Source organism: Hyla sarda, assembly GCF_029499605.1.
Source record: "Hyla sarda isolate aHylSar1 chromosome 1 unlocalized genomic scaffold, aHylSar1.hap1 SUPER_1_unloc_13, whole genome shotgun sequence".
NCBI lineage: Eukaryota > Metazoa > Chordata > Amphibia > Anura > Hylidae > Hyla > Hyla sarda.
Genome location: NW_026607574.1, coordinates 21,399 through 44,705, shown reverse-complemented (window position 1 = coordinate 44,705; position 23,307 = coordinate 21,399). Strand labels below are relative to the sequence as shown.

General features: G+C 44.8%; 1 protein-coding gene across 3 annotated transcripts; it reads right to left on the bottom strand.

Moving 5' to 3' along the window:
* Nucleotides 1-5,735: 5,735 nt before the first annotated feature.
* On the bottom strand, nt 5,736-23,174 carry LOC130297972 (uncharacterized). 3 transcript variants are annotated; one of them, XM_056550846.1, is made up of 3 exons: nt 23,146-23,174; nt 17,950-18,005; nt 5,736-8,252 (listed from the first exon to the last, which is right to left on the bottom strand). In XM_056550846.1, exon 3 carries the CDS (start codon nt 6,740-6,742, stop codon nt 5,840-5,842), a length of 903 nt encoding a protein of 300 aa, XP_056406821.1. In that variant the 5' UTR covers nt 6,743-8,252; nt 17,950-18,005; nt 23,146-23,174; the 3' UTR covers nt 5,736-5,839. The 3 variants fall into 3 exon arrangements, with proteins under 3 accessions (XP_056406821.1, XP_056406820.1, XP_056406822.1); XM_056550845.1 differs by lacking the exon at nt 23,146-23,174 and adding an exon at nt 18,116-18,180; XM_056550847.1 differs by lacking the exon at nt 23,146-23,174 and having other exon boundaries at nt 5,736-8,495; nt 17,950-18,009.
* Between the last annotated feature and the right edge of the window lie 133 nt (nt 23,175-23,307).

The window sequence follows — 23,307 nt, the reverse complement described above, 5'->3', positions numbered from 1 at the left end:
GAGTAGACAGAAGCAAGGTCGGACGTAGCAGAAGGTCGGGGCAGGCAGCAAGGATCGTAGTCAGGGGCAACGGCAGGAGGTCTGGAACACAGGCTAGGAACACACAAGGAAACGCTTTCACTGGCACAATGGCAACAAGATCCGGCGAGGGAGTGCAGGGGAAGTGAGGTATACATAGGGAGTGCACAGGTGAACACACTAATTAGAACCACTTGCGCCAATCAGCGGCGCAGTGGCCCTTTAAATCGCAGAGACCCGGCGCGCGCGCGCCCTAGGGAGCGGGGCCGCGCGCGCCGGGACAGGACCGACGGAGAGCGAGTCAGGTACGGGAGCCGGGGTGCGCATCGCGAGCGGGCGCCACCCGCATCGCGAATCGCATCCCGGCTGGAGGCGGTATCGCAGCGCACCGGGTCAGTGGATCTGACCGGAGCGCTGCAGAAGCGAGAGTGTAGCGAGCGCTCCGGGGAGGAGCGGGGACCCGGAGCGCTCGGCGTAACAGTTTATAATACTATAATAACTATAAAATGTATAATAAAAAAGTGGAAATCCGGGCATGCTGGGAGTTGTATTTTCACAACAGCTGGAGGCACGCAGGTTTTTAGTATACAGTAATTAGTTTTTACCTGCTCTGGCCGGCCCCCGCCTGCAGACGCACAGAGGAGACGGCCTGGACAGATAATCATCGATTTTCCTATCCCGGACATCCCTGTGTCCCGAAAAATCTTTTCCGGACATAAGGATGTCCGCCGGTCACTCACCGTTCCATTGCCATCACGCATCTTCCTGCAAACCTCCGCCTCTATGGTTGTACGCACGGGACATCAGTGATGTCGGCGGAGGAGCGCAGGAGGACGCATGCCGTCCGGGGCCTGGTGAGTGACCGGCCGCGCTATCTTCAGTGCTCCGGTCAACGCTCCTACAGGCCCGGTACCTACTGTTATGGTCCATAGGCCTTAGCAGTAGATTGTGACTCCGGGCCAGATCGGATCGGATCACTGTGGGGGCAGCACACAGACATACAGCCGTATACTGTATATGGCTGGAGGCTGTATGTCTGTTGGGGTAGCTGTCTACTAATGTCGGGTAGCTGCTCACCTAATGTGGGGGAGCTGTCTACTAATGTGGAGGACCTTCTGACCTAACGTGGGGGAACTACAATCTAATTTTGTTAAACTACAACCTAATGTGGGGAAACTACAACCTAATGTGGTGGAACATACTACTTACCAATATGGGGGGAACTATACTGCCTACCTAATGTAGGGGGACTACAGTGTACTGTACATCGCGGTAGGAGGCGTAGTCTTATACGGCGAGTATATCCAAAAACTCTAATTGATCTGTAATAGTTGGGGGTCGTCTTATACGCCCCGTCGTCTTATATGCCGTCATATACGGTAGTTTTATATATTTCTAACCCTGACAAGCAAGCGTCATATTCTGCTAAACTACATTCTAACGCCACTCTCTGTCTCCCTGATGAATCTACAGTCCATGCAATGTCATAATTATTCCAGGGAGTTAAAGGAGTACTCCGATGATAACCTATTAGGGGGGAAATGAAGCATGAATCAAAGTTATATAACATTGTAATATACTCACGTTGTCCATGTCGGCTTCTTCCTGGTCTTCTCCTCGCTTTTCCATCTGGCCGGAAGCTGGGTCTTTTGATGACGCTCGACTGCGTCTTCCTCACGATCCGGCGCCATCTTTTCCCGGTGACTCATCGCTCCCATGAGTCTTTGCGGGCTGTGCCGGCCTCCCAGCCCGGAGTCGGCTACTCCACCAAAGTTAATTTATTCTGCGCATGTGCAGTACTACGCAAATAGCGTAGGGCTAACGCTAGGCTCCTATCGCTGCCTACGTTAGCCCTACGATATTTGTGTAGTGCTGCACCTGCGCAGTACTACATTAGCCGCGTGCAAGGCTTGTACCCTGAGAGCTGACAGGGATGGGGAACAGAGCCGCGCTCTGCATTCTTTTGACACCGCTAGCAGGGTCCCTGATGGTGTCACAAGAATGCCTCCCGCAATCGCTACCACTAGTGGGCACATGGATCCCGCTAGCGGGTATGGTAGCGATGGGAGGCATTCTTGTGACATGGGAGGCATTCTTGTGACATGGGAGGCATTCTTGTGACATGGGAGGCCTCCTTGTGGCCGCAGCCTATCAGTACATGAGGTGAGGGTGGAGAGGGCTGATGAGCTGGGAGGGGGAGGATGGGAGGAGATAAACACAAGGGAAGTAGCTGTGGGCGTCACTTTACTATAATTTATTATCATTTCCTGGGGGGGGGGGAGGAGGGGGAGAGAGCAGCAGCTAACAGGAAGCTGGTGCAGGGAGTCATGGGAAATGTAGTCTTTATGATATGGCTGCTTACTGCTACAGGTGGCAACTACAAGAGAATGGCTGGGCCAAATTTGACAAATGAGGTATCGTTGGAAAGGTCTTTGAAAGAGCTATCAGATTAGGTAAACTTTTTTTTAAGTACCAGCGCTCCGGAGGACTCCTTTAACAATATTTAGCACATGTACATGTTTTTTTAAAATTAGGAAGTACAAGCTCTCATGGAACGTTTACGCCTGAAAGCAACATGGAGAGCTAGAAGAGGATTGTTTTCAAAAGGATCCTGAATGGCCGAGCCTGCAGGATATACCTCGGGACAACAATCCCAATCATCCCAGAATAGGTAACACAAATTGGTGCAAGTGTTCTAATTGTAAAGTCATGAAGACCCGGGATGAAAGCTTCTGCTGCCAAGAAGAAGATGCACTAAATCAACAATTTGATAAAGGTCTGAAGTGCATCTTAGAACACGAAGAATTAGTTCATCTTAGACTCAATGAAAAAATACTAGAAATGATGGCAGAATTCGCTGGAAGAATTACAAGGAAAGAAATGTTAGCAAATCGCAACAGGTAGAAGAAATTATTTTTTTGGGCTATGTTTATTATTTCTAATTATCTATCTATGTATTATTGAAGCTTTGTTTTTAATAAAAAATGTAATAAACTATGTATATAACTGTATTGTAACTAATCTTTATTTCTTGTAATTTTTATTAAAAAATTTTTTAAGGGTCATAAGAAAAGCGGCATACCGTTCCTTCTCATGTTTTGCATGTTCTTGGACCACGGAGAAGAAAACCCAATACCGTCTTGTGTGGTAAAATACATCAGTAGAGTTTCCTGACCCGGACGGATTTTATATAGGTTTTCGATATGCGGGGGAATATGCAGCCTGTGACATGGCGTCCGACGTCTGATTAAAAATTTTTGTTGTTAGACACAATATTTATTTACTAATAATAAGCCCCCTTCCCATAGACTTTCATTGAGGGGGTGGGCGAGACGTCACGAGGGGGCGAGCTAGACTTCACGAGGGGCCGGGCGTGACGTCACGCCCGGCGGCCGCAAACACGGAAGACTGCACACATCGTTTGGAGTAATGAACTTCCGGACGCTGTGAGCGGAGCTCCGAAAGGCAGGGCAGCGCACAACCCCTTTAACCCCTTAACGACCATGGACGTAAATGTACGTCCTGGTTTGGCGGGACTTCCCACACCAGGATGTACATTTACGTCCTGTGTATGACCGCGAGCATCGGAAGGGTGCTCGCGTCATACACGGTAGGTTGCGGCTGCTAGCAGCAGCCGGGGACCCGCCGGTAATGGCCAACATCCGCGATCACGCGGATGTCTGCCATTAACCCCTCCGATGCCGTAATCAATACAGATCACAGCATTGCGGAACTTTGATTGGATGATCGGATCGCCCGCAGTGCTGCCGCGGGGATCCGATCATCCAGCATGACAGCCGGAGGTCCCCTCACCTGGCTCCGGCCGTCTCCCGGGGTCTTCTGCTCCAGTCTGCGATCGAGCAGAAGATTACCGATAATACTGAGCAGTGCTGTGTCCTATGCATAGCACTGCACAGTATTAGCAATCAAACGATTGCTATAGATAGTCCCCTATGGGGACATAAAAAGTGTAAAAAAAAAATTGTTGAAAAATGTAAAAATAATAAATAAATAAAAAAGTGAAAAATCCCCTCCCCCAATAAAAATGAAAATTGCCCGTTTTTCCCATTTTACCCCCAAAAAGCGTACATTTTTAAATAAATATATTTGGTATCGCCGCGTGCGTAAATGTCTGAACTATCAAAATATAATGTTAGATTGTGCTGACAGTGACAATCTCATGTTCTCAAGTTCTTTTCTGTATTATCTTGAAATGTTAATAAAAATATATTTAAAAAAATATATATATAATGTTAATGATCCCGTACGGTGAATGGCGTAAACGTAAAAAATTTAAAAAGTCCACAAATGCAGCTTTTTTTCACATTTTATTTTAAAAAAATTAATAAAAAATGATCTAAAAGTTTTATATATGCAAATGTGGTATCTAAAAAAAAGTACAGATGACGGCGCAAAAAATGAGCCCCCATACCACCCTTTATACGGAAAAATGAAAAAGTTATAGGTGGTCAAAATAGGGCGATTTTAGATTACTGATTTTGTACAAAAAGTTTTAGATTTTTTTTAAGCGGTACAAAAATATAAAAAGTATCTAGTCATGGGTATCATTTTAATCGTATTGACCCACAGAATAAAGAACACCTATAATTTTTACCGTAAAGTGTACAGCGTGAAAACAAAACCCTCCAAAATGTGCAAAATTTGGGTTTTCATTTAAATTTTCTCCCTAAAAAAATTTTTTTGGGGGGGTTCGCCGTACATTTTATGGGAAAATGAGAGGTTTCATTACAAAGTACAATTGGTCACGCAAAAAACAAGCCCTTATATGGGTCTGTAGATGGAAATATAAAGGAGTTATGGATTTTAGAAGGCGAGGAGGAAAAAACGAAAACACAAAAATAAAATTGGCCTGGTCCTTGAGGTGAAAATGGGCCTGGTCATTAAGGGGTTAAAACACCTGTATTAGGCTGTGTTCACATATGTTCGGCATCCGGCATAGGTGAATTCAGCCAAAATCTTGCCATCAGTTGTATGGCATCTGGCATCCATTGTTTATGGGCAACGGACAGGGGAACCCAGCAAGCTGCGTTCCCCTGTCAGGTCCCCTCCAGCGTGTCCAACCATCCGGCGTAAAATTATAGACGCTAGATGATTGTGAACTGTCCCATTCAAATGAATGGGATGAGTTCTAGCAGCAGTTTCCTTCCGATGCACGACGGAGGTAAACAGTGCCGGACGGCTGAAATATGTGAACGAGCCCTAACTGAGGCGTATGCAGTGACTGTTGTCTGTTAGCACCCCCTACAGTACAGAGTGGTATTACATGTTCTGTACTCTTTACCTGTATTACTGAAGTGTATGCACTGAGAGTGTCTAGTAGCGCCCCCTACAGTACAGAGTGGTATTACATGTTCTGTACTCTACTTGTATTATTGAAGTGTATGCACTGACTGGTGTCTGGTATCACCCCCTACAGTACAGGGAGGTATTACATGTTCTGTACTCTTTACCAGTATTACTGAAGTGTATGCACTGACTGGTGTCTGGTATCACCCCCTACAGTACAGAGTGGTATTACATGTTCTGTACTCTTTACCTGTATTACTGAAGTGTATGCACTGACTGGTGTCTGGTATCACCCCCTACAGTACAGAGTGGTATTACATGTTCTGTACTCTACCAACATTACAAAATATATTAAACAATAATATCTGGAACAAAGATAATAATACGTCAAAGATATTTTATATATAAAACAAAACTGTATCTAAAATCTAGAACGGTGCCTAGCAATCATTTCTTTCTTGTCTGGTTTAGCAACTGGTGCAATATTTGATGGTAAGGAGGATCTTTTATCAGTCTATTCTAATGGAAGGTTCCCAGCTGCAGCATCAAAAACTTTTTTCATTATTGTGGAAATAAAATCCTGTTTTGTGGGCTCATAGATAGAACGGAGGAACCATTCCTTTCTAGCTTTTGAGTAAGCGACGTTGTATCGCTGAGTGCCAACCGGTCCACTACTTTCACTTTGCTTCTTTACCACCGCTTGTGATCTGTTCACAGTAAAATTATGGTCCAGAGCTGCAAGCTGTGTCCTTGCTATCATTCCATTCGCACTGAAATGAAGCCTTTTTGGTGTGTACTTAGTCAGTGCGCTGTGGAATACTTCCAAGTCTCCAGTATGACAAAAATAGCTTATTTGGCGTAGGTCCTTTTGTAGCCTATTCTCTTTTATCATTTTTTTTAGAGCCTCAAACTTGCACCTTCTTCGTCCAGCCATTTTTTTGGGGGTCTCTACCTCTTCATCCAGAACAGCATGCTTACAACTGGTGTATTGTGAATTGTCATCCTCCCAAGTGTAGATGTCTCTCACATGGTTCAGAACCGAATTCAACCGTACCAATAGTTCGTCTGGATATTTCTTGCATGTATTTCCGCTCCACCAAATATGATTTTTAATTGGGGAAATCCACTCTGTTAAATCTTTACATTGTTTGCGTTTACTGGCTGCAAGTAATGTTTTCCCAATAGATTTCACCAGGTGCCACACATCAAATTCATGTTTTATATCCGAGTATTCCTCCCGTAGCATTTTGCGGATAGCAACATGACGATCCATACAAATCATGAATATTTTGACATCATTTGATAAAAAATAATCAAGAGCATTTCTACAAACAATTTTCTCTAGTCCAACAGAGGACACCCCGGAGCCAATTTGTTGAGTGTCAAATGATAAAATGTTATTTGTTTCTACATCCATCAATGTATAAATGCAATATTTCGCATTGTGCCCAGGAGAGTCACACTGGCCATCTCCTGCAAGACAGATTGATCATTTGGAAACTTTTATTAACTCTTCTTGTTGATGGTTTATCCCAACATTATTAATAGAAGGAAATATATATTGGTTCTGTATGCGATAATATGTAGACTCAGAAATACCAGCCAAATCCAAAATTTAAAAAAACTGGTTTATTTTGGCAAAGGTATTGCCACTTGTGATTATTGCTGTAGCAAGTTGGATGTTACCTAAAGGCTTTTTCTGCAGGCGCGGCTGGCTCTGCCATAGTCGCCTATAATGATTTTTTTGCATTCCACATATACAGTTACATAAGAACCCATTTGTTTTTTTATAATTCTTTCTATACTTGCTGAACAATTTGCATAGGCAGGACAAGGAAGCATTTTAATTAGATTGTCCAAGCAGCTTTCATATACTAGAAATTTTCTTTCTTCAGATGGATGTTTTTGTACATTTAGATCAGTCTCTGTGTCACTGACCATCTCCTCTTCTTCATCATCATCGGATGAACACAGTGAGTACCCTTCATCACTGCTTGAAGGACTCTCTTCCCTGGACACATGAAAAGTAGAGTCTTCCTCATCTTCAACCGTTGTGATAGAGGAAAAAATTGGTTCTTCTTCTTCTTTCTTCTATTATAGTTGCAATGTAATTTTTTTTTCTCACCATGGGTGGAGTAGATTGAATGGGCCGAATTGGTGATATTTATAATTCTGTCAGTAAAGTTGTTTGTAAATTGGGAGGATCTGTTGCTTTATGCGTTTCAGGAGCATTACTAGAACAGGCCAAAGATCCTTTTCCTGTTGGTATCATTTTTTGTGGTGTAGATGTATAAATCTTGGGTCCATGGACTGGTACAGAAGTCACTGGTCCAAAAACAAATTGTGGCCTACTTTTGGATTGTATTAACCTTTTTTCTGTCCATTAGTCGGGAACACTGAATTTTTCTTGATGTTGTTTTAGGGGTTACTTGAATGCCTTCATTAAATGTTGCCCAGAAACGGTCAAAGTTTGTAGCTGAATCTGTGGTACTGAAACGAGTGGCTGCTTGTTCAGGTTGGGTTGGATTTATATGTGGTACCACTTGATTGCAGGTTGGACACATTTCTCCAGGATTAAATTGACTAGATGATGCACCGTCCTCATCTAATCTTTTCCTCTTGCTCGATGGTGCAGCATGCCTTGTAAAAATACTTGGTACAGCTGTTGGTAACAGTCTCCTCTTTCCGGTTTTAGGATTCCGAATGTAACATGATGTTGAAAAATGCAAGGAGCAGAGACGATATGCACTGGTTTTTGATTCGAATATAGTATCCACTAATTTGTCGATATTTCCAAAATCTTGCCCGGTGGCTAGCAGCCATAACTTTATGCGATCCTTTGCTTTTGTAAATGAATGGAGAGCAAATTCCTCTTCTCCTTCTCTGCACCGTGGAGTACATCCCGTAACAATACAGGCAGGCATTCTCTATGGGAAATAGGCAAATTAGAATTATATCTTTATAATGGTTTGCAAAAAACAACTTGTATCAGTCAACATTATAGACATTATCAATTGTATGTGAAACATTACATTAGATATCCTGCACTGATCCTGAGTTATATCCTGTATTATACTCCAGAGCTGTACTCACTATTCTGCTGGTGAGGTCACTGTGTACATACATTACATTACTTATCCTGTACTGATCCTGAGTTATATCCTGTAGATCTTTTATTAAAATTTCAAACATAACAATAAAAAAATTACAAAACATAAACATATCATATCCGACAGAACATTTCAATATAATGATCATAAAACCAACACAATAGCATAAAATACAACACCGGTCCACCCCACACTCATTCCTGCACACAAACAAATATATACAATATTTACAAAAGACATATTCCTATAATACCCATAATACCCATACCATACTAATAAACTATATACACTAATACTAAATGTGAATTTCCTGGCCCAGTTGCAAAACCAAAAACCCAATACCAGTAATATACCAAAAAGAATAACAACAACAACAATAATAATAATATATACAAAATAATAAAACCCAACACAAACAAAATAACACCACTTTTTTTTTTTTTTTTTTTTTTTTTTTTTGGCCCTGAGCTGGTCCCGCATCCCATGCCCCCAGTACATGTTACCAGACGTCCATGAACCAGTCCAGGATTTTCTGTATATATAAAAGTCCCATACAAACCCCCTCCCCCCTTTTTAACCCACCACCCAACCTAAACTAAACCCAAACCCCAGGTGGCATCACACAATATATACAATATATACATACATTACATAAAATATACACAGACTAACAATATATACAATACATAAGTATACAAATAGACTACAACAATAAATACAATAACAAATACATATAACACTATAAGCCAAACAACAAACCCCTAAAGCTCAAGTTCAGTGCCTGCAAGCCCTATATTACCATAAACCAACTGCTCAAAACAAAAAGACTAATGTGCCAGCATCAGCCCACCACCAGGGGGGGACAACAGGCTAAGGCACTTTAAAGGCAGAGCCCCTCCATAGACGAGAGGCCCTGCCAGCACCCAGCCTCTCGTACTCCAGAGAACGCACCTTCACCAGGTCACCGAGAATGTTCCTAACCACCACATCCACAGGGAGGATTTTACGCTGCGTCGACACTAAACACCGTGCGTTCCACGTGTAGTACCTAACCACTGAGCTGACTAGGAATAAAGTGCACCGGTCCCAGCCTCCAAGGTTTCTGAATGCCCCATAGGCCCATTCCGCATAGGATAGACTGGCCAGCCGAGGCCAACCAATGGAAGCGCCCACCCTGGTGTAAACCTCTGTGTTAAAGGGACAATGAAGCAGAAAATGCTCCATGCTTTCCAGCATGCCTCCACACTCTTCGCGGGGACATCCCCGGTCATCAGAGCTCCTGCACTTCAGATTGTCCCTCACACACAGTTTCCCATGGAAGCAGCGCCAAGTCAAGTCCCAAAACTTCAAGGGGATCCTGATAGAATTCAAAAGCTCGAAACCCACCTCCAGATCCCGACTTGGGCAGTCCTTGAGCGCCAATGGCCTCTGGAAATGAGAAGACAGGACCCTCTTGTCAAGAAATTTCCTCGACAGAGTCCTAATCTCCCACATCCCCAGACCCCACCGACGAATAACCTTCAGAACCGGGGTAGCATAAGCCGGGAGCTGCCCGTGTGGTGTGCGAAGATCCTTCACTTGCCCTCCTGTCTCCCATTCCTGGAAGAAAGGCTGAAACCATCCCCTACAGGAGGATACCCATGGAGGAGCCCTCTCTGACCAGAGGTTTGCTATATTGGTCTTAAGAAAGGTATTCACTAGGAACACCACAGGGTTGACCATACACAACCCCCCTAGTCTCCTCGTACGGTAAGTAACCTCCCTCTTCACTAGGTTCAGTCTGTTCCCCCATAACATCTGGAAGAACACACTGTAGACCCGGGTCCAAAGAGGTTCTGGCAACATGCATACACTGCCCAGGTATATCAGTAAAGGGAGCAGGAATGTTTTGATCAGGTTAACCCTTTCCCGGAGGGTCAAAGACCAACCCTTCCACTGATCCACCTTCTGAGCGGCGATCTTAAGCCTGCTGTCCCAGTTTTGTTTGGGGTAATCCCCTTGGCCAAATTCGATGCCGAGAACTTTTGCAGATTCCTGGGGCCCTGGAAGGGCGTCCGGGAGATCAAAACTAGGATCTCCCCCTCCCAGCCAGAGACTCTCGCACTTATCCCGGTTGATCTTGGACCCGGATGCCTCCGAGTAGCGGTCCACCTCTGACATCACCCATTGGCCTTCCTCTTGTGAGGAGACAAACACGGTGACATCATCAGCATACGCTACCGCCCTCAGAGCCAAATCCGGCACCGCCAGGTCCATTCTCACCCCCGCCAACGGTCCACAATCAATCCTCCTAAGGAAAGGATCAATTGCAAACACGTACAGCAACGGGCTCAAAGGACAACCCTGACGGACGCCAGACCCAACCTCAAAAGAGCGGCCAATCCAACCATTCACAAGCGGGAAACTCTCTGCCCCTGCGTACAAGATCTTAAGCCAATCAACAAACCCCCCCGGCAGGCCATATCTCAGAAGAACAGACCAGAGGTACTCATGGTTAACCCGATCAAACGCTTTTGCCTGATCCAAGGACAGCAAGTACCCCTTCCAGTGGCCAGCCCTACCCTGCTCCACAGCCTCTCGGACACTGAGCACAGCACTAAATGTACTGCGGCCCGGAACAGAGCAATTCTGAGCCCCCGAAAGGAGCCGGGGTGCAAACTCCACCAGCCGGTTAAACAGCACTTTTGCCAGAATCTTTCGGTCCACATTGAGAAGCGCTATGGGACGCCAATTCTCAATGTGGAACGGGTCTTTACCCTTTGACAGGATGATCAGCGCTGACCTCCTCATTGACTTTGGCAGAGTGCCCGAGGATAGACACTCATTAAAAACCGCAGTCAAGAGGGGAACCAAAGTGTCCTTAAAGGTCTTATAGAACTCAGATGTTAAGCCATCCGGACCGGGTGACTTCTTGAGGGCAAGCCCATCAATAGCCATCCTGACTTCCTCTTCCCGGATCATCTCTGTCAAAACGTCAAGAGAGGGGTCTACTCCTGGTTCAGGGACGGTTTCAGCCAAGAAAGCTGATACCTTATCTCGATCTAGGTCCTTCCTTCCCAAGAGGTGCGAGTAGAAGGATCTGACGACCTCCAAGATCCCTGATCTGGACCTTTTCAAGGATCCCGTACTATCAATCAGTCCTGAGACTATTTTACTATTCACTGACATCTTGCAGTTTCTGTAAGGGTCAGGCGAGCGGTACTTCCCGTAATCCCTCTCAAAAACCAAAGATGCGTGCCTATCGTACTGACACCTCATCAGCAAGGATTTCACTCTGGAGATATCCTCTCGGCTACCTCCAGTCGAGACAAGGTTCTCAAGTTTCTTCCTCAGGCCCTGGTACAAACGGTACCTGTTTAGGCTTCTGAGGCCCGAGAGCTGGCGGAAGAATCTCGCAACCCTTTCCTTGAAGATCTCCCACCACTCTGACTTACTGCTACAAAGGCCCAGCAATGGTACCTGGCTCTGAAGAAAATCCTCAAAGGACTGTCTTATCTCCGCTTCTTCCAAGAGAGACGAATTCAGCTTCCAATAGCCTCTGCCCATCCGGGGGGTCTCTGCGACATTCAGAGAAAACAAAATTAAACAGTGATCGGAGAACTCCACCTCAACAACAGATACTGCTGAAGAGACGGCCTCCTCCTTTAAATAAAACCTGTCTATCCTAGACCTACAACTACCCCTATGATAGGTGAATCCCGCGTGGCCTGGGGTGTACCGGATGTGGACATCCACCAGGCGAGCCTCACTCGCTATGCTATTAAGGGCGGCGCTATCATAAGTCAGCTTGTCTCTGGCACCTCCCCTGTCTTGGGGCCTCGTGACAGCATTAAAGTCCCCTCCAAAGACCACCTGCCGACTTGTAAAAAGATAGGGCTTGATCCTCATAAAGAGACACTTCCGGTCCCACTTAGACTGTGGGCCGTAGATGTTAATAAGGCGAAGTTCTTGTCCCTTCATGAGGACATCTAAGATCAGGCACCTCCCCATTTCTAACTCGATAACCCGTCGGCATTCTACCGCTGCGGTAAAAAGGACCGCCACTCCGCTATACGGCTCGGCCCCAAGAGACCAGTAGGAGGGCCCATTCCTCCACTCTCTTTTAGCCTTGTAGATAGATGACATATCTGTTAGCCTGGTCTCCTGCAAAAATAAAATATCAGCATTAATATGGGCAAAAAAATCATAGGCCGCAAATCGAGCCGTATCTGACTTTATGCTGGCAACATTAATGGATGCCAGGGTCAACGGAGAGGGTGCCGCCATCAAGGGTGATTGAGTTAGACAGCTTTCTTTTTCCCACCATCCTTCCCATCCACCCCACCACCCTCCTCATCAGATGATGGTTTACCCCTTTTAAGTGAAATAGATGTGTCCATTTTCCCTTTATATACATTTTCCTCGTCCCCTGACTCTGGGCCTGTCTCCCCCCCTGAAGACATAGATTCCCCAGGGAGAGAGGACTCAGCGTCTCCTGTGAGCCCCACCGCAACATCCGGAACCTCACCCCCAGCCACCCCCTCCTCCGAAGAGGAAATGTCGCGGAGGGCTCGGAACCGGTTGGAGAGACCAATCAGAGGGAGATCAGTTGTACCTTCCTTTGGCATCTGGCAGGTGGGAGAAGATCTTACATCTCTCCTTTTCTTATTCTTCCGAGTACCCCGCTTTGTTTCTGCCCATCCCCCACTGTCCTCATCCGCGCTCCCACCATGGGAGGACAGTGAGGAGACGGCATCCCCCTCTTTGTGGATCCTTCCAGTCTCCTCATCCAGTTCACTATCCCCCAGGGCCTCAGCAGTAAGACTGGCCGCAGGGACAGGATCAGGAGTCACCCCAGTTGGTTGATGCTCCTGTGAGTCCTGAATCTCCCTGTCCCTTTGACGCTTCTCGAGACGCCTCAGTTGGGCAGGCGTCTTCTGCTTACTTTTCTTCCCTGGCCCCTGCACCCCTTCATCCCCGACAGCCATCCCCCCAGCAGAATCCACCTCACGGCTTACTCCCACCGGGGCAACAACCGCGTTGACAAAGGAACGAGGGCAGCGACTGAATGGGTGACCTAAGTCACCACCCAGGTGACACCTAATCTCTGCACAAGATGTAGCGAGATGGCCTATTTCCCCACACAGAGTGCACTTCTGCACAGTGCAATTGGCACTAAAATGTGTGGGGTCACCACATCTGTGACAGAGCTTCGGCTGACCCTGGTAGAAGATCTGGATACGATCCCTTCCGAGGAAGGTCGCAGATGGTATATGGGTAACGGTGTTTCCTGAACGCCTAAGCTTGACCATAAACGTCCAGGCCCCTGACCAGATGCCATATTCATCCCTGTTCTTTTTTGGGACCTCCACCACCTCACCATACCGACCTAGCCACGTCATGATGTCAATACAAGAAAGCGATTCATTACGGGTTAAAACGGTCACCTTCTTGACATTATTTTGGCGAGACACTGCCTGAATGGCAAAGTCTCGCCAGCCGGGCTCATTCTTTACCAACTCATAATTCGACCAGAAGAGCTCAAGCCCCTCCGGCCGAACAAAGCTGATATCGAACTCAGGGGTACCATAAGGATGTATCAAGGCATAGATGTCAGCTGCCTTAAAGCCCAACTTCAGCAGAAGCTCAACAACTTTAGATCTTGGAGGACATGTATCACTGCCTCTCCACCTCAGCCGGACCACATTCCTACGGAGACCACCTGGCCCGGCTGTAGGGAGGGACCACACATTATCCCCCCCTCTTTCCTCTCGGAAGGCTGAAAGACCATGTCTCTCTATCCAGAAGGATAGATCAACCTCCCTACCCTCTACATTGATCGATCTCTCCCCTCTCCTTAAGGCCCCCAGGAGACGCTGCTGCAAACTGTTCTCCCCAGAGCCAGAGGACGAGGAAGCTGCCCCCCTTAACCCAGCGGTGACATTCGCGTAGCTGCGGACGGGTGCTGCCACCGCTGGGGGTGCAACTGGACCAGGCCCTACATTCCCACCACTAATCTGTGCCCCTTCACCACCCTCCTCCACATAATCCATACCCAAACCATTGACCCCTATTTTAGCTGATGTGCCCCCCATACCTCCACCCGTGCTACAGCCCAAACCACTATTCAAAGCCCCAGACAGATTTTTAGTAACAGATGAATTATTCCCCTCTTTCACACCCTCAGTCACTCCAACATTAACCTCCACATTCATACTGGCTGGACCGGTGCGTTCTGGCGCAGATTTTGTACTGTCAGCATCACTGGGTACCAGGGCTGGAGCCATCACCACAGGACAGGTCACCGGTCCCTTATACAAGGACCGGGAAGCCTGCCTAGCCTGTTTATTAGCGGCCCCAGCCCTGTTTTTACCGGTACCCTCCGCCTCATCCGTACTAGAATGTCCAGCTCCTGGGCGCCGCTGATCTGGATCAGCGGCGCCAATGCAAAACAAAAGTTTTTTTCTACTTTTGGGAGAATCTATTTTTCCCTTAGCCACCACGACTACCTCCGGCACTGAGTCACCCCCCTCTCCCACAGGGGAGCGAACTACAGCACCGGAGTCTGCCTCTATGCCCACCGCTGGGCCGCCCTCACTGTACGGCCTTGCGGCCGATGCCTTCTCTGCTCCATCCCTGCTACTGCAAACAGGCACGGAGCTCTGCGCCCTTTTAGTATCTGTACTCTCCCCGCACCTTTGCACCGAGTCCACCACAGAACACGGGCTGGGCTGGGTAACGGGGCTTGCACAATGAGCTGACCCTGCGGCCGACTCAGGGTTTACAGGGAGGGGGGTGTAGATGTAACTCACCACTTCTTGCTGCTTTGGCTTGGTCTTCTTCTTCTTACCCCCAGGTGCCTCATTTGGGAGCTCCTCTCCAAACACCAGATTCTGAGGACACACTGGGGATTCCAGCATACGTATCTGGGCCATTAGCGCCCCTCCCTGGTAGCTGCTGTCACTGTCCTCCCCTGAGTCGGCAGGTGATACTGCTGGTTGCTGTGCAGGGGGCCCACTGTACGGGGCCTGCTGCTGTTGCCGCAGGCCACCAGGTGGATCTGGCTGTTGTTCTTCCTCCATCTCCTCCGCATCATCCACCTGGCTCTCAGGTTGCAGCCCCATCAACCTTTTATTTTCCTTTTCCTCCATTACCTTGAATCTTTCTCCATTTTCCAATTTTTCTTTAAATGGACCACTCTTCGCCAGTAATTCTGCTCTCCTCTCCTCCAAAGCTTGTATTTCAGCCATAAGTCTTTTTATCTCTGCCTGGATCTCTGCCTTTTTCCTCTTAGGAGTTACCTTGGCTCTGGCACGGGCACAGCGAAGTCCCTCTCCGAGCCTCCTGATGGCCTTACAGGCGTCTTCATACTCACGGAGGTGACTTTTTACCCGGGACATATAGGTGGAAATAGACTCCCGGGTCCTCAGCACTCCCCAGCCTTCCTCACTGAGGTCGGCTTCACCTCCGTGAGTACTCTGCCTCCTTCCTGATGAACCCAGCTTTCTGCTGGAAACACCCAGCTTTCCCGAGGTGGATCCAGCCTTGGAGCTCCTCACCTCTGTGGGGGGAGTTGGAGCAGCATTGCTGCGACTCCTGGTGGAACGCCTCACCCCCAAATCCTCCGATGTTCCGGCCGCTTGCTGGCTTCTACTGCTCCCCTGCGGCCTATTCCGAGGAGCAGAAGCCTGGGCCTCGCCTCCCTCACTCATGCCTGGAAACCCACTCCCTCCCTGGGGAGGAGGAAGCAGGCCCCAGGTGGAACAGGTGGAAATCCCTGGAGCTCAGGAGACACAGCAGACACACAGCACAGCTGAAGCACGACCACACCCGCAACTAATTGGTCAGCACTCCAGAGCTGTACTCACTATTCTGCTGGTGAGGTCACTGTGTACATACATTACATTAGATATCCTGTACTGATCCTGAGTTATATCCTGTATTATACTCCAGAGCTGTACTCACTATTCTGCTGGTGAGGTCACTGTGTACATACATTACATTACTTATCCTGTACTGATCCTGAGTTATATCCTGTATTATACTCCAGAGCTGTACTCACTATTCTGCTGGTGAGGTCACTGTGTACATACATTACATTAGATATCCTGTACTGATCCTGAGTTATATCCTGTATTATACTTCAGAGCTGTACTCACTATTCTGCTGGTGAGGTCACTGTGTACATACATTACATTACTTATCCTGTACTGATCCTGAGTTATATCCTGTATTATACTTCAGAGCTGTACTCACTATTCTGCTGGTGAGGTCACTGTGTACATACATTACATTACTTATCCTGTACTGATCCTGAGTTATATCCTGTATTATACTCCAGAGCTGTACTCACTATTCTGCTGGTGAGGTCACTATGTACATACATTACATTACTTACCCTGTACTGATCCTGAGTTATATCCTGTATTATACTCCAGAGCTGTACTCACTATTCTGCTGGTGAGATCACTGTGTACATACATTACATTACTTATCCTGTACTGATCCTGAGTTATATCCTGTATTATACCCCAGAGCTGTACTCACTATTCTGCTGGTGAGGTCACTGTGTACATTTATTATTTTTAGGTAAGGCTGGGTTCACATATCATTGTTGGACATCACTGTTTCCCTCTAGCGCGCACTGGAGAGAAACAGTTCCAATAACTTATCCAATACGTCAGATATTAACCCAGCATAATGATCCGGACTTAATAATCTCAGAACGGACTCGTGACTTATCACAGATAAATTTATACCAAGAGGGGGAAATAATTAATCATGACATGAACTATTTTTGATCACACAAGAGAAAAAAAATTGTCCGTATTGTTTTCTGTCACTCCTGCTGTATCACCAACTAAAGCTGGGTTCACATATGTCCAGAATAGGGTAACTCAGCCTAAATCTCAACACAATTGATGCCAGAACAGGTGACAACTTGTCATCATTTGTGTGGCATCCGGCATCCATTGATTATGGCCAATGAACAGGAGAATGCAGAAAGCTGCGTTCCCATGTCCAGTGCCCTCTGGTGTGTCCAAATATCCTGCTTAAAAATTGAGATGCCAGATGATTGTGAACTGTCTAAGGGTTCAATCACATATATCAGGTGTCAGGAGGGAAAGTGATGCTAGAACTGATCCCATTATTTTATATGGGACTGTTCACAATCATCCGGCGTCTCAATATTGACGCCAGATAGTTGTACACGCCTGAGGACACTGGACATGGGAACACAGCTTGCTGCGTTCCCCTGTTCATTGCCCAGAATCAATGTATACCGGATGCCACACAGATGATGACAAGTTGTCATCAGTTGTGGTATAAGTTGTGTCGAGATTGCCGGACATATGTGAACCCAGCCTTATTGTGTGTTCTGAAATGGTCTAGACTTGTTTTTCCTAAATTATGATAGTCCAATAAAAAGGTATTACAAGATACTGCTACATGATTGTGAATTTTGCATCACTGAACTAATAGGGCAACTCAAATATAGTTTATATATATATTTAGTATTTGTATGCAAACCAACCTGTATAGATCTGTGGTCGTCAAGAACCAAACAGCAAAATCCAAGTCAATATTAACCTGAAAAAATTGAATAACAAATATAAATATATATGTACATGTTTTTATCTGTCTCTCTGTTTCTCTCGGTATTTATTAAAAAAATTAATTATAGGTTTTTGAAAACTTACCTGAATAAATAAGGTGTTGATCTTTCTCTAAATCCAACACAGAAAAATTATTTTTCAAAGATACTATGAAATATAATATAATAAAATAATAATAATAATACACAATTTGCAGCACTGATATGATAAGTTACTAGACATTGTAAATATGGGGTAAGTTAGGAATTTTAATTTCCCTGGTTTTGTAGCATACATTTGTCTCAGAGTTTGTCTCAGTTGCTGTTTTTAGACTAGTCATCGCAACGTTTGCTTTATAAGGGTTTTCACATGGATCATACCAAGTCATGGTTACAATTGATATAATGCAGTGGTCATGAATTTATCATGTGAGACTTTATCATGTCAGTTAGTCGCACCTTTTGGCGCTACTTTGGCAACATATGCGCAAATCTAAACCAGCACTGGCTTGGCTTACAGAACTGTGGGTGGACCGCATTTATAAACTCATTCGGGGACATTTATCATCGTTGCTTTGATAAGTGAGTTCTGTAGTCATTTTTTTCTTGCTTTTGCTTATGTATGACATTTATCATACTATCACAGGGGGTGATAAGCAAAAACCAATTAATGACTACAGAACACCACTTTGAATCTTTTTTAAAAAAAAAGTGCTATATATATATATATATATATATATATATATATATATATATACACACACACACAAAACAAAAGGGAAGAAGCCGCACAACTCAGAGATGCCAGATGCAAGCCGGTACAGGCTTTTTGGTACGGATATCCAAAAATTTGAAATCCAGCAGCACACCAATATAGTCTTACTATGGGTGAATAAACTTCACAAACAGTTTTTCACTATATTGGTGTGCTGCTGGATTTCTCATTTTTGGATATATATATATATATATATATATATATATATATATATATATATATATTCATGTGTGTGTGTGTTTAATACATTATTTTTAACACTGTTTTTTCTCCATAAATGTACTTATTTAAATTTTTTTTTTTTACTTCTTATTTCAGATGCGTGTATCCTGTGGACTCCTTCGGTGGACTACTTTTGAAGACCGGCGTTTTTCTTTGCTTGATGTTAATAAAATGGTTAACGAGGGCTTGCGGGGGGAGTGTTTTTTTGTAATAATTTTTTTTTTTTAAACCTGTTGTTTTTTAAAATGTTACTTTACAGGCTTTGTAGGGGAAGCTGTCTTATAGACGGAGTCCATTACTAAGCCGGGGCTTAGCGTTAGGCACAAAAACAGCTAGCGCTAACCCCCAATTATTACCCCGGCACCCAACGCCACAGGGGTGCCGGGAAGAGCCGGTACCAACAGGCCCGTAGCGTCAAAATTTGCGCTCCTGGGACTAGGCGATAACATGCTGGCGTTATTTAGGCTGGGGAGGGCCAGTAACAATGGTCCTCGCCCACCCTGGTAACGTCAGGCTGTTACTGTTTGGTTGGTATTTGGCTAAGAATAAAAATAGGGGGGACCCTGTTACTGCCTAGGCCCAGGAGCGCCATTTTTGATGCTCCGGGCCTGTTGGTACCGGCTCTTCCCAGCACCCCTGTGGCGTTGGGTACCAGGGTAATAATTGGGGGTTAGCGCTAGCTGTTTTTGTGGCTAACGCTAAGCCTGGGTTAGTAATGGACTCCGTCTATAAGACAGCTTCCACTGCAAAGCTGTAAAGTAAAGTAAGAAAAAAACACAACAGGTTTAAAAAATTTATTACAAAAAAACACTCCCCCCCACAAGCCCTCGTTAACCATTTTATTAAAATCTAACAAAGATAAATGCTGTTCATCGAAGTAGTCCACCGAATCCGAACAAGTCCACAGGATACACAGATCTGAAATGAGAAGAAAATAAAAACCATGAAAAATGGGTTAGTAAAATGGTGGAGTAAATTTAGTCAATTTTTTAAGGTAGTTCCGACTTTTTATTGCGCAGTTGCGACTGTCACAGTTAATAAATAGCGGACTAAAGTAAATTCCTTTTGAAAAAAATACTACGTAAGCAAGTTGGAATTTTTAACTAGACCCTAATTCATCATTCTTTGACAAGTCGAGATAAGAAAGTAGTCTGTAATGTTTCTTGCCATAAATTATCATTAGGTCAGCAGAGTCTTCACTAGACATCCAGACATTAAAGGGTGTAGCCTTGTAGGTCAGGTTGTTTTTACACTATTTATTTTTGATTTTAAAAAAGCATACATGAACAAACAGATGTAGGCATCCTGTACAGAAAACAATAATGTCTATTATATATAGTATATTATTGTGTGCGTATATATATATATTCTTCTAGGTATACCTGCCATTATATATTTCCTAATACTGCGCCTAAGGCTGTTTCACAACTACAACTCCCAGCATTCGGTGATAGACAAAAGCTGTGATGTCATGCATGAAGTTGTAATGTCAAACAGCTGGAGGCACACGGTTTTGAAAACACTCATGTCATGGATATATACTATGTTTTATATCTATGCCCAGAGTGTTTTACTTAAAGTGTGTCTCCAGCTGTTTCACAATAAAAAAAATTCTGCATTGGCTAAACTATTGGCTATCCCTGAATGCTGGGAGTTGTAGTTGGGAAACATCATTAGGCGTCCTATTAGGAAATATATAATGGCAATAATATATAGGAAAATACATAGACATACAAACACACATATATACAAACACCCATGCATATATACATATATATATATATATGTGTATTCTACTATATATTCCTGCCATGATACATTTCCTAATATTTCCCAACTACAACTCCCAGCATGCCATGATTGCCATTAGCTGTCAGGCCATGCTGAGAATTGTAGTTGTGAAACAGCTGGAGGCCCCCTATTAGATAACACTCATGCCAGATGTATATATAGTATATCATTACATACAAATATATCCAAATATATATATATGTATGTATGTAATGATATACTATATATACATCTGGCATGAGTGTTATCTAATAGGGGGCCTCCAGCTGTTTCACAACTACAATTCTCAGCATGGCCTGACAGCTAATGGCAATCATGGCATGCTGGGAGTTGTAGTTGGCAAACTACAAGAAGAATCTTTGTAAATATTTTAATTGATGCCAGATCCCAAACAAAACTATTTCCGGCCGTAATTTGTAAAGTTTGTAAAGTAATATAAGACCTCAGATCAGACTTACCCATCCGGAGGATCAGCGCAGCAATGAGTGCGCGCGCTACCTCCGGACAGGGTAACGGGGGCGTGTGGGGTTGCGCGCGAAGCCAGTGGAGCTGGCCAATGCGCGCAGCCCCAGCTATCAGCGTGCTCGCTCTCTGTTTGATTGACAGGCGGGAGCGAGCACCGCACTGAATTTCGACTCATTGCCAGGATTAAATGAGTCGAAATTCTGTAGTGATGTCACTGCCGAATGCATTCGGCCACTAGGAGGGCGACCCCTAGTGGCCGAATTTAAAAGTGATTTTAAACTGGTTTAAAATCACTTTTTTAAATTAAAGTATATTAGAGATATGTTGTAGTACTTAAGTACTACAACATATAAAACATTTTTTTCATGACAGAGCCCATTTAAGTGATATTTCATAGTATCACTGCTCCCCTCCCCCGGGACTATATAGATGGCTGCTTACTGTCTGGCCCCTAAGGATAGAATTGGCAGTGCTGTGCGCCACTTAACCCTAGATAGACTGGTTGTTCTTATCCCAGTGAGTAAAGGGACAATAAGCAGCTATCTGTATAGTGTGTGGCCCCAAAAAAGTTAAGTGGCAATGCATCACCACCATTTAACTCCTTCATGGCTGACTGGGCAGGAGGTATATAATGTATAGCCATGGGTCCAGCTCCGGAGCAGGAGACGCATCAAATCTGGCATATCTTCTGCTCTTGTGCAGGAAACCCCTTTCAGAGCAGGGACTCCTGTCATTAAAGTGATAAGATTTGGAGGGGAGGTAGGCTGCTGCCAGTCTATGACGCACAGTCAGGAATTCAGCACGATTCATAGTCCCTAGGTCCTACCTGCTATCAGCATCTGGGACTCATTGCTAATGCCGGACATCACCAATGCCAAAAATCTATTTCCGGTAGCTCAGTGGAGCTGATAAGGACACCCACAGTGAAATAGCGGGGTCCCGGTCAGCTGAGAGAACGGGTGGAGGTCCCTAACCTCGCTCCATGCTGTCTGAACGACGCTCCAATCCTGCAGGCAGCCTCAGCATCACAGCATTGATCAGTGTATGTAATCTATAGATTCCATGTAATAGTCTACTACAGGGACTAAAAAACTGGGAATAAGGTAAAAAGAACATTAACTTAATGTGAATAAGCCCCTCCCCTAATATACTATTAATCTTCCCCATTTACCAATTTGTTTTAAAATAAAATAATGTAAACAAAAATAAACCTAAACATATGTGTAACCGCACGGTCAATGGCGTAAACGTAAAAAAATACAACTTCATGGACCAGAAAAAAATTCTTAAAAAGCGATCAAAGAGTCTCATCAAAATTAAAGTGGTTCCGATAAAAATTACAGATCACGGCGCAAAAATTGACTTTCATACATCCCCGTATACGGAATAATAAGAGAGTTATAGGGGACAAGGTAGGACAATCTGATACAGACTCATTATTGTACAAAAAGTTCGAATTTTTTTATATTTTAAAAGTGTTAAAATAAAACCTATATAAATCATTTATCATTGTAATCGTTTGGACCTAAAGAATAAAGGGAATTATTACCGTAATGTGCACTGCGTCCAAACAGAAGACCCCAAATTAAAAAAATTACTTTCACCCAACAATTCATATTTTTTTGGCCCTTGTAGATTTTGAGGTAAAATGAGTGATGTCATTACAAAGTACAAATCGGTGGTGAAAAAAACAACAAGAACAAGAAGCCTCATATGGGTTTGTAAAGAGGAATTTGCAATCATTATGGCTATTAGAAGGAAAAAAATTTAAAAAGAGAAATCACTGTGTCCTTAAGGGGTTAAAACTCAAAACTACCGAGTCCTGAAGGGGTTAATAGTTCAAAAACCCATCTGACAGCCTCCACATGTGACCACACACATACCTCCACCTGCAGAGCTGTACAGGAGCCACTTATAGGACCTGCATGATGTCACCGTCATGTGATCAGTCACATGGAGGAGGAGGAGTCACATGATCAGGGGCTGCAGCTCTAGGCTCATCTGCTCAGTGTATGCAGGACTCTGCTGTCACATGACCATTGTCA

Bases quoted from the DNA above. Each gene is read 5' to 3' on its own strand.
- LOC130297972 (XM_056550846.1), bottom strand. From the start codon at position 6,742: ATGGATGTAGAAACAAATAACATTTTATCATTTGACACTCAACAAATT.